Raw genomic sequence first — 12,402 nt, forward strand, 5'->3', positions numbered from 1 at the left:
CAGCCTGGTGTAAAAGCCTGCCACAAAGGCTATATTTAATATGACAAATTAAAAAAGCAAACACAGGCTTGGTCATTCTTTGGATCCCGGAAAAGCAAACAGAAGGAAGGAAAAACCCAAGTGTAATGCACACAAAGAGGAAATTTTATGGAGCTGCCGAGTTTGCCTCCATTCCCACTCCAGGGAGGCTGCTCCTCAGAGGTCCGGACAGTCCCACGCAGCCGCCCCCCTCACAGGGTCTTCACCAGCCCTGCCAGACAGACACAGCGGCTACTTCCAAAGCAAGCGGGTCCCCTGCCCAGTGCAGAAACCCACTGCCTCTGAGGGAGCGGGCTTCTGACAGCTCTGGCTGTACTGGTTCTGAGCACTGAGCTGAGACCGGTTTGCAACCCTCTGGCTACAGGGCTCTCCACTGGGCCCTGGCACCCAGCATGACAGCCTTCTCTTCTCCCATGAGTGGGTGGGGGTGTCACTGACGGCTGTGTGGGGAGGCAAGGGGGAAGCAGGGGGCTGGGAAGGCTTCTGCAGTCATTCAGGTAAGAGATGAGGGTGGCCTGGCCTGACCTGGATGGAGGCTGTGAGGTAAAGAGAAGCCGACAGTTTGAAAGGAGATTCTGTAAGTTCGGTAGACAGGCTTTCACTTCTGAATGGATGTGGGGTGTGAAGGAAAGAAGAATAAGGACAAAGAATGGATGGATGGTGCGGCCATTTGCCGACCTTGTTCATCAGTCCCTGTAGCTAGGGCTGTTTCAGTGCTAATCGGCCCGCCCACCTCCCTCTCCCCACTCGGTAATGAGCTCACAAAGCAACTAGGTTTCCCATTGTCTCAGGCTTCCTCTCCCTTTAGAGAGCTTATTAATTTTTGAATCAGGATGCCAAATCAGCTCTGGATCGAGGCCACACTGATGTTTTCTCCCCTGACTTCAAAATAAGTGTGCAGATGATGTATTTGTGAAGCAATCAACCCTGCACTTCCTCCCTGCCCGGCCCGGCCAGAGGGAGGTCATCTGACTCAACCCCGAAATGAATGAGCGCCAAGGAGCAAACAAAGGCGCTGCACTCAAGTGGTCTGGCTGCATTCCCCTCCTCCCCGGCACCTTGAACACCAACTCCAGATGCGGCAAGGCCCAATTCTGGGTTTAACTGGTTTTCATGGCAAAAAAGAAAAAAAGAAAATGGAAAGATAATGAATTGCGAATATTAGTTTGTTTGATGGGTCTGGTATGGATGGGTGTAGAAGAAGGAAAATGGGACAGGGGCTGTGAAAATCAGATCTTTGTAACTCTTGGTTGTAACAGGCACACAAAAGCATTTACTTCATTATCTTCTTGAACTGTACTCTAAATCATAGCACATTAGCGTCAGGGACACTGCCCAGGGGAGGACCATTTTCACCCTAAGTCGGTTCTTTAAGGAACAGAATGACTGGGGATAAGAAGCTGGCTAGGATGCACCCCCGTGCTGGAGAAAGCATGACAGATGCTGGCCCTAGGGGATGTGATGGGAAAGAGACAGAAAGAAAAAAGGAAACTGGAGAAATCATGAGCAAAAAATTGCAAAGGACAATAAATCAATTCAAAAAGGTATTTCCATCACTCCCAGGGAGTGCAAGGTTTGTAAGGGAGCAAATAGGCTTTCCTATTTCACGGTCAGAGCGGCCTTCAGCCCCTCAGGGACCAAGACTACTCCCACCCCACCCCGGGAGATCAGGGACAGGATTCCAGAAGCCCAGGGAGTGGGAGGGGCAGCTTCTTTGCCCCAGCACATGGAGCTGCAGGGACAGTGTGCCAGGCCGCACAGCCAGCTTTTGCCCCAGCAGCTGGCACCCAGGAGATGGCAGTCCCAGGGCGCACGCTGCTCCCAGCTGAGAGGAAAGCTGGAGAAAGGGGGCCAGAATGCATTTTGGATCCCAAGTCTGGGGAACACTGCTGTGCTCAAGGTTTTAGCTTCTGAGAAAAACCCTTTAGGACTCCAGGAACCAGATATAGCTTCTTCCGTCAGAGGTGGCACAGCTATTCCCGAGTAAGCAAACTTTGGAAATGAGAATCACGCAATTTCAGAGTTGGACAAGGCCCTTTAAGCCATTAACCCAGTGGCTCTTAACATGTCTTGGTTCACAGACTCCAACGGTAAGGACACCATCTAGAGAGAGGCTGGTACGTGTCTGCTTGCACACACACAATTTTGCATATAATTTGTGAGGATTCATGACACCTGATGCCCATTAAGACGCTCCCTGGAGTCAAATTATGCCAGATTAGTAACCCATCCTTTCATTTTGTAGATGAGGGAGCTGAGGCCCAGAGAGGTGCCAGGGTCACCTGATCACAGACGAGCAGGCCTAGAAGCAGGTCTCCCTCCAGCCAGGAGAGCCCTGCCCCTCCAGCACGCCATCTTCCTGCTCGCCGCCCTGTGGCATTGGTGCTGACGTTGCAGCAGAGGAGGTAAAGGTTACTTGCAAAGAGAAATGCGTCTAGTAAAAACGCCATCTCTAGAGGTGGCACGGTTGAAGAAATCACCTTAACCTACAAGAAGACAGAGAAGAGGAAAGCGCATAGATGCCTCAACTCTGCGTGCCATTAGCAAATCATATATAATTTAGGACAAACGTAAAGAGATGCGGATGATCAAGCAGACGTACCTCCTGGCAGCCTCTTGTAATTTCACGGGCTGTTTGGCGCTGAGGTAAATCAGGCAGGCATCAGCCACTTTATTCAGGTCACCCTCACCTGCAGAGAGGAAAAACAAAACAAGTGCTGGCCCTCGGATTTCATTTGGGACAAGCAGTAGCCAACTGCTGTCTGGGAAACTGGGAAAGCTGGGCAAGAGGACATGGGCTCTTTACCTCGCAAACAAAACAAAAACATCAGAGTGAGTGGATAAATGAGGTCAAAGTAAGATGGAAGCATGTACACATGAAGGGAGAGGAGGGGAGCATGGCTAAGTGGACAGTGCAAGGGTGGGTGTGGGGCAGAATGCAGAGTGTGTTCAGGTGAGCCTGGCTGGTACCTACCTAGGTCCAGTCTCTCGCAGAGAGGGCCCAGGCCCTGCAAGACGGCCAGCTGCAACTTGAAGGCCAGCGTGTGGGAGTAAACTGGTCCAGCCCGGGCACTGACGGGAGCCTGGGCGACCAAGGAGCCAGCCAGCTTTGGCAGGACATCTTTGCAGAACCGGCTCCGGAGAAAATCACCACACTTGCCTCCGAGGGTACGCAAAACCTGCAGAAACAGCCCCAAGCTGGTGTCTGAACATCGCCAGGGCAGCAAGAGAGCTAAAGAGCGCTTGGTAATTCAATTTCATCTGGGTCTATGCTTGGGGGGGAAGGAATTATTGCTGTTAATTCCTTGCCCATGGTTTGTGATTCTGACAGTTATGAATTCAGAGGTCTCTGCTCCCAAGGTATGGCTGCTTCTATTCATAAATACAGATTACACAGTAGAGTATTTCATAGGAATCTTGAATTGGATGAATATGATTAATCCCTTGATTTTCCTCTCTCTTTTGTTAAAAAAAAAAAAAAAAAGAAGGCCTTAAAGCAGTTAACATAGATCATCCCTTGAATCTTCCTAACATCTCTGGAGAAAAGATTTGTGTTTTTAACTGTAACTGGCTGAACAAATACAAACACCGAGGCTGGCTGCTGCCACGTGTGGGCAAGGGGAGGGCAGTGGCTGGCTGAGGGTCCTCTGGCTGAGTGAGGGCAGAGTCCCAGCGGTCAGAGCTGAGTTGGAGTTCCTTCTGTTCCACAGCACAATCTCTTATGTACATCACCCTCATTCCATCTTTCACAACAGGCAGTTTCTCTGCACGTCTCATTTTAAACTTTCTCTAGCAGAACATATTGAAACGTTTTGCCTTGCTGCACAAGACTGAGTATACAGGATAACAGGAATTTCTTTAAAAATTGGTAAGCAAGGCATAACCAGCACAGAGAGTGTTTGCCGACTTTGCAGAGAATAAGGCGCTATTTCGGGTCCCTCGGCTGGGCTGCGTAAGGCCTGACAGACCTCAGGTGTCATCGGCGTGTCTGGCAGCGGAAGAGCAGCCTCTGTTACAGCACACAGGTCTTTATGTTTTTTCATTTTTCTACACTTGCTGTCATTTCAGATAACCTATTAATTTTCATAAAGGAAAGCAGCACATCTGAATAAGATTTAGCAAGATCTCCCTGCCCCTTGCTTTCTCTTGCTCTCTCTCTACACACACACGTCATTTCGTGTTTTATTTTTGAAAAAAATATTAGCAATTTTATATGTTTTAAATGTAGTCTTGTGTTTTGATTTGGCATATGCTAAAGAATCTTACAGAAAACCAAATTACCTTTGCCAAGTATCTTAGTTGTGTTCCTGGCTTCATTTTTATATTCCTTGTCTTGCTCACCTACCTCTAATTTATATTACCTTGCCATGGTAAATGTATCTCTGTAGGTTGCCTTAAGTGCTTTTTAGAACAAGAAAGAATATACATAAATCAGCTAAAATATGTGAGCTAATACAAGTCAAACTAAGTCAGGGAGAACAATACCTTACATGTATGTAGGGCTTTAAATTTTTCAAAGGATTTCACCCAGCAGCCCCATTTTACCCTTGACAACAGCACTATGAGGAAGATGGGCCAGGTGTTCCTAAGCCCAACCTGAAAATGGGTGGTCACTGGCTTTGCCCAAGTCACTCGGCTGGCAGAGGATGCCCATTACTAGAACTAGATCCCTTCACCTGACTCTTGTGCAGTGCAAAGAACATGGCGTGAACTCACAGGTTTGGTTCTAGCACTTACTAGCTGTGTGATCTTGAGAAAACTTCTTAGCTTCTCTGAGCTTGTTTCCTCCTCTGTCAAACATGGGGATGACAATATCTACATCACAAGGTTGTTATAAGGGGATGAGCTCATGTATGGGGAAGTGCCAAGCACGCTATATGACACACAGTAGGTGCTCAATAAATACCGGTGGCCCTATCATCCACTAGTTGCCCCTGCTTCAAATTCAGAAGGAAACTGACTTTTATTTTCTTCCTTGTGCTTTTCTGATTTCTTTATGCTTCCTTCCAGGTGTATCACACTGCAATCAGATACAAAGAGAACCAATCCCAAAAGACACTGGTGAGCTCTGGGCTCATTCCCCTCTGTCCCCACGACAGTAGGGGGCCACCAGGGCAGTACCTTGAAGGCTCTGAGCACTGCCAGGGGGTCATCGTTTGTGAGTCGGCGTACGAGCGGGGGCCAGGCCCGGTGAGCCAAAGGGAGGAGCTGGTTCCGGTGGGATTGCAGAACGACCACACACAGATCCAGCACATCCAGGACCTGGAAGGAAAGAGGGCATGGCTTCAGGAGGGAGGACAGGCTTGAAACCAGGGTAATCAAGTCCCCATTTTAAAAGAATAACATTTAGAAACTCATTAATTGGATAAATATTTACTGAGCCCTACTAACATGCCAAGCATGGCTAGGTACTGGGTGGGGACACTCAGGGACAAAATGCATATGCTCCCTTGCCTTCCTGGGGCTTGGTCCACTGCAGAAAGATAACACCCAAGTAAAGGGTGATCACCACCTGCGACAAGTGCGAGGAACGAACTCGTAAAAGGAGACACACAGGATGAGTAGCAGCTAGTCATGTGCACAGAGTGCACCAGTGTTCCTAAAACCAGAAATAGTGACGAGGGAGACTCTGAGGTGGGGGAGCTTGCGGTGCGCAGGTGCTAAGGCAGCGCAGGGTGGAGCACAAGAGGACGGGTAAGTGGGGCTGGATAACCTAGTAATGACACAGGTGTCATGTTGAGAATTTTTCATTTTGTACTAAGGGCAGTGGGGAGCCATCAGAATGTCTTAAGCAGGAAAGTGGCAGGATACAATTCATGTTTTAAAAAGGTCATTCTGGCTGCTGGGTGGAGAAGGGACTTGAAGTGGGAGAGAGAAGTAAGGAGGCCCTTGAGGAACCATGGCACAAGTCACGAGAGGAGGAAAGTGAGGTGGCCGTGTAATCGTGGCTGCAAAGTTACCTGTTTTGGAGATGAAATGGTTTAAACTGCTGAAAGACCCGATACTGGGGAGATGAAGAGAGGGATCTTAGAGCTGTTTGGGTTCAGACTTAGCAACTGAAGAGATGCAAGTGCTGCCTAATGAGACAGGAACAATGGAGGAGTGAAATCAAGAGGCGAGGTGAGATCAAGGTCTGTTATTCCTAACGGAGAGGTCAAGCAGGCAGCTGAGATACAGTCAATCTTAGAAGAAAGGTTTGGGGGATCCTAGATGTAAATCGCATTTTTCACCTTCCTGATCCCTCATCTCTCCCAGCTCACTGAAAGCAGGTGGTCGGCTTCAGTCCCGTGGGAGTGGTCAGCCCACAGGGCGGGGCCGCCTCCACAGAGCCGGTGAGGGTGCATGTGTGAGTCAGAAAGACAGAGGGAAGCCTGTCAACTTAATGTTAAGCAGTAAACCTTGTATTAAGTGCCTACTGTGTGCTGGTCACACTGAGACTGGAACAGAAACAAAGAACAAAAGAGGCCCTGGAATAGGAGAAACTCAGTCCACAGCGGAGAGCAGAGCACACAGTGGAAAGGGCGTTGGCATCACCAACTGGCTTTGAACTTGAGTTCTGTTATTAATTGGGCAAGTTATGTCATATACTTCATTGATTTAGACACATTTTCCTCCTCTGCCTGGAATGTTCTTCTCTCTGCCTTTGCCCCTTTGCATGGTTGGCTCCTTTTCAAACTTTTAGGACTCAGTTTAAATATTACCACCTCAGAGAGGCCTTCCTGATAACCTGGCCTAAATCCCAATGTAAGGTTTGCCTTACTCAACAGGGTTTGGTAGAGTAGGTTCCCAATACATGTTTACTATACGGGTGAATTACTGCTTTCTATCACAGAACTGCTTATTACCTTCACAGCATTTCCTCAACCTCTAAGTGTGTGCCTATGTATCGCCTCTTTCCCTATAAGAGTCAGGATGCTGCATGAAGACAGGGACCATGTCTGCTTTACTTCCTTCTATACTCTATACGCCCCCTGCCTAACCTGTCACAGTCCTCAATAAGCACTCAGTGAATAAATGAATGAATGAATGAGTGTGTATGTCATACGGGATGCTATTTTGTATTTATAATCGATAACCCAGTGAGGTAGGCACCAACATCTCCATTTTACAGATGAAGAAGTTGAGGCTCAAAAAGGTGAATTAATTACTCAAGGTCATATGGCTAGTAAGAGGCAGAGGCAGGATTTAAACTCAGGTCTGTAGTCCTGACTCCAGTGTTGATGCTCTGAGTAACTATGGTGTGTACACAACTGCTACAAGGTCTCCAGGAAGGGGAAGACGGATGGATCAACCAGACAACCAGACACTGGAAAAGTGAACAGAACAACAGATGCATGCTAGGAAGTGCCTCTGGGAAGACTACACAAATTCCAAAAAACACGGAGGCCGAGGTTTGAGAGAAATCTGTGGAGCAGGGTTTCCCAGCCCACACCCCTGCGCAGGGCAATGCGCTCTCATCACTCCCAGTAATTCATCGAGGCAGCTGTGCTTCTCACTCCTGCTGTGGGTGGGAGAGTGGGCAGGCTGTGTTGTTTTCCTTTGGATACTGAGATCTTCCCCCAAATGACTCTGAAAGCGCTGTCCCCAATGCCCACCCCTCTGCACCCCACTGTGCTGTGGTTGGAGTCACAACTGCACAGTTTAAGTCCTTGCTGACGGGATGCTGCTTGGGACGCTGCCAGCAAAGGAAGATGTAAGATTAAGAACAGCGCTGGTGTTTTTCCTGGGATGAAAATAGAAACAGAATGGAGATAAGGGCCAGCGTCAGGCTTGGAAGAATGACCATTCCTTCAAAGTTCTGAAACCTACATCTTTCATGAAGTCAGCTCAGAAAATGACATCTTTTCCAAAGCATATGCCTTTCTTCCCCTTGGAAATTCAATGACTCCCCAAAACTTTGTGGTTTTTAATTCCACAAAGGGGACTCAGCTCCTTCTGGCATCTGAGCCAATACAGAAAGACCTAGGAATGTCACCCCGCAGATACATTCCTCCTGATGCTTCTCTTGGCCACCACACATGGACCAGGAGATAAGGGCAGCTACTTGCTCATCCCTGTAGCTGCTGCCAACCACACCACGCCTTAGGGAATGCAGGAAAGGGCTGCACACTGACCTTCAAGCGGATTTTCAGGTTTTTATCTGACAACAAGTGGATGCAGCGCTCCATCACGTCTGTGGCTATTTGGATCTGCAATGGCAGTGGGGGCTCCACATGGGGACCGGAGTCATTCTCCTCCACCTTGGGAGGTTCTGACTGCTCCTCTGGAAAAAGACAGTATTTTATGAGCAATGCCCAACTTAACTTGATCTCCCAACCTCAGGTCAGAAACAGGACTTATGAGGGCAAATGTCTAGAAACTGATCCTAAGGAAACCGTGTTAAATTTGGGTCAAGATATGAGTTAAGATATTCACCAAAGCATTAACTGTATCAGCTAAAAATGGGGGAAACCCTCCATGTCCACTCAGGGGAGATGGTTTTATAAATCTTGAGACAGCCAGAGAATAACATGTTATGAAGGCTCTAAAATTTGTGTTTACCAAGGGCTTTAACGACAAGGGAAAGTGCTTATGAAATAACATTGTGTTAAAAAGAGAAAAGCAGGATACAAAATTGCACACATTGTGAACACTGTTACAGAAATTTTTATATAAAGTTGGAAGTACAACAAAATATGAACAGAGATGGGTCATGAGATAATAGATGAGCTTTACTTTTTTCCTATACCTCTGGTCTTCTCTACATTTCCATGAGTAAATATTTACAATAAAAACCTAAGAGAGCAAGGCTCTAATATGGAGCCCTGAGGCTGCACCATTCCCTGGATGGCCTCTGGTCCTTTCCTCTTTCCTCTTGGTTCATCTTTTGACCAAAGGGGGTATATGTCTGTCTTCGCCACCAGCCTTTAAAATCTTTTGATCTTCACAACAAAAAGACTCGAGAGCTTCCTGAAAACCAGGTCAAAATCCCTACCCTGAAAAAGTTCCCTCTATTTACTTACAGCCTCCAGCCTCTCCCCCATTACCAGCTGTGCTCATCTCCATTAAGCTGAGCATGGCTCCCTTAACTTTTTCCCATTTCAGTTTCCTCTGCTGGAAAACAGAATCTTACAGTAGAGGCCACACCTGTCTCTAACAGATGCTGAAGCGATAAATGAAAATGCATTTGTACAATGCTTGGATTTCTTGGAGAAAGGGACCTCAGAAACTCAAGGTGGTTTTATTGTGGTTAAAACAAAAAACGCATGTCAAACAGCATTGAGCCAAACATTCTTCATAATGCCAAGTGTGTGGTGTGTACTTGATGAATGATAATTATAGGAATGATAAGGCTGTACTTTTCTTCCCAGAGTAGGCTTTGTTGTTTGAAATTCACCTATTGCAGAATATTACTTGAGAAATGTGAGTGTTTCTGTTACTGGAAGAAAGGTTTGATTCATTCAGTCTATTCCTAGTGAACATCAACTAGACCCAGAAGATCCTAATCGTGAAAGAATGGATTCACTGACACTGCTAGGATTTCAAACAAGAACGGCAAATCCAGATTACGAGGGATCAAGCTGCCTCCACTTCTTCAGGTTTGAGTGAGAGGTGCAGTTCAGGAAAAGAAGGATTGGGTTGGCTCAAGTAACAAAACTGAGAAGAAAAACGGATAGATTTCTGATCAGAAAACTGTCCTTGGGGAAACCAATGACTCAATTCTGCATAAATCATTACTTGGGCCCTGTGATGCTGCCCTGTTATTTAGTAGGAATTTGTTGCTGGCTTCAGTTCATCAGAGCCTCAGAGTAGAAATCGCAAAAAAAAAAAAAAAAAAAAAAAAAAAAAAAAAAAAAAAAAAAGAAAGAAAGAAAGAAAGAAAGAAAGCCGCTCGATTCCAACCTAACAAACTATTTGGGACTCAGTTCGATTTAGGATATTTTTGAGACCACCAAGCTCATTATAACTTGGCATTTTATATTTGCAGAGGAGATTCTAATAATTTATTAATCCCTTTGTGACCTGAAGCTCCAGATTGGGCTTGTGAATAAAACAACAGGCCAGAGCTTCAGCAAGCCTAAACTGCCTTCTTTATCATATAAATTGGTAAGAAAAACATTGAACCTTCCTCCCACCAATAAACAAATGGACAAGCATATAAGTAGACAATGGGCATAAGTAAAAGAAATTTTCAGGAAAGAAGCATAGAGAAAGATGTTCAACCTTTCCACTAATCAGAGAATGCAAAGTAAAATAACAAGAACCATTTAAATTTAGTAAGAAGTAAAACTGGTGATAGCCAATGTTGGCAAGATTGTGGTGAAACCAGTATTAATACTGCACTGCTGAAGGGAAAGTGTAAATTGATACAACCTTTCTGGAAGGCAATTTGGCAAGCATAAAATAATGTTCATATCCTTGACCCAGAAATCCCACTTCTGGGATTTACAAAGAAATTTGCAAAAAGAAGGAAAAGGTCACATGCACAGAATCATCCGCTGTAGCTCTATTTATTAGAGTGAAAAGCTAGAAGCAACCCTAAACTTCCCACAGGGAAATGGATACTTAGTAGCAGCTATTAAAACATTAATTATTAAAACTCTACAGCAACATGGAGAGTTCCTTATTATAAAACTAAATGCAAAAAGGGCATACTGCATTTAAATAGGCTGCAACCATATAAAAATAGGTTTGCAACAAAAAAGAATGGAAAAAGATTATACAAAAAGTGAGAAAGCCTATGTTAGCATAATGGCGTTATGAGTGATTTTTTTAAATCTCCAAACCTTCTATAATAACCTTTCATTGTTTTCACAATAATCTGCTTCAAAAAGAAAAAACCGGCTGAGCCCAAATAAATTATACTTACCTTCCTCATCAAACTCTGAGACATTTCCATCTGCCACATCCTTTTCCTTGAGGTAGTTCAGCAAAAACTGTTCAATGTCTTCGGCTGTGGTGATGTTCTCAAGTCTGTCCTGAAGAGTTGTTGATCTTTGGCTCAAATGACTTCCCTCCTCCCCTGTACTTTGTTCTTGGAGTTGCCCAAGATCACTTGTGTCTGGGAACCACTGGGCTGTAAATAAAGTGTTAGAATGGTCACTGACAATAGTCATTAATACTTATAAGTAGAACTAGAGGCCCAGTGCACAAATTCGTGCATGGGTGGGGTCCAGCCAGCCCATCCCGATCGGGTGGATGGGGCTGGGGGGAGGGTGCAAGGGAGGTTGGCCAGCTGGCCTCACCCCCTGGTTGAGTTCCAGTGGAGGGGACAATTTGCATATTAGCCTTTTATTATATAGGATAAGCTCTTTGCCATGGTCTGCATGGCCCCTGCATGATCCCGGCCCTACCTTTTTCTCTAACCTCATCTCCTAACCACTCCCAGTTGCTGTACCATCTTCTAGTTCTCCAATGTGCCAACTGTTTTCGTGTCTTAGGACTTTTGAATATACTGTTCGTGCTGTCTGGAATATTTCACCCCCATGCCAACACACTTTTCATGTTTTGATACAAATATAACTTGGCCACTAATGCAATCCCTTGACCCCCCAATCTAACTTAGGTCCCTTCTATGTTGTCTTATGTAGCACCATGTTCTCTGCTTTCATAGCAGTTCATCATGATTTATAATTATATTTATTTGTGTGTACTGTTTAGTATCTGAATCTCCCATTAGACTCTATGACCCATTGATCACCACTGGAAATCCAACGTGCCCAGCACAGAATGGGAACTCAAAAGTATATGCCGAATGAATAAATACACTAGATTGGAGAACACAGTGACAATTCCGAGTACAGGAGACACTACTCATTAGCAAAAGACAGGCTCTATGGAACCTTGAGAATGAATACAGGCTCACATCTGTACTAGTATTTCTGACATAAAATGCTTCCAAAAGCTGCTATTTCCTTCTACATCCTTTTCTTCTTCAGTGATGCTTCCATACTTCTGATGTGTCATCAGAGAATAAGCCTTAAACATCACGGAACCAGTGATTTTTCAAACTGTGCCTTGAGGAACCCTAGGGCTCTGCATACGTATCTCTGGGTCACAACAGGGAGGTCAAGAGACAGCAGGCTAACCAGGGTGGGCCCAGGGTTTCTAGCCCTTCTTTGACCAGAGCAGCTCTAATTTCAACCCTGGGACTTCATTTCAAAAAGGCTCTTAATACTTAAAGAGTGAAAGAACAACAAGAAAAGCCTTTAGCCTGAATTTTCACTCTCCTTGTGCAAGGCAGCAGGGAAAAGGTCTCTGATAACCTTTAGCACTTGCTAATCTCCTCTCCATCAAGGAGCATCTGCACAGAGCAGAGCAACAGCAGGTGGAGGTGCCAGGTCAGGCAACTGGGAGGAGCAGAGAGCAAATGCTGGAGATGAG

General features: G+C 45.7%; 1 protein-coding gene across 2 annotated transcripts in view; it reads right to left on the bottom strand.

The window, feature by feature from the left end:
* Positions 1-12,402, bottom strand: part of TTI1 (TELO2 interacting protein 1) — a 45,772-nt gene that overhangs the window by 9,150 nt on the left and 24,220 nt on the right. For both annotated transcript variants that reach the window (XM_079783646.1, XM_079783647.1), the window contains 5 exons: positions 10,889-11,095; positions 8,154-8,302; positions 5,161-5,301; positions 3,014-3,218; positions 2,642-2,729 (listed from right to left, as the gene is read on the bottom strand). In XM_079783646.1, the coding sequence (XP_079639772.1) occupies positions 2,642-2,729; positions 3,014-3,218; positions 5,161-5,301; positions 8,154-8,302; positions 10,889-11,095 (790 nt within the window). The remainder of the gene's footprint in view (positions 1-2,641; positions 2,730-3,013; positions 3,219-5,160; positions 5,302-8,153; positions 8,303-10,888; positions 11,096-12,402) is intronic.

This window comes from Cnephaeus nilssonii (genome assembly GCF_951640355.1).
Source record: "Cnephaeus nilssonii genome assembly, chromosome: 11".
NCBI classification, from domain to species: domain Eukaryota; kingdom Metazoa; phylum Chordata; class Mammalia; order Chiroptera; family Vespertilionidae; genus Cnephaeus; species Cnephaeus nilssonii.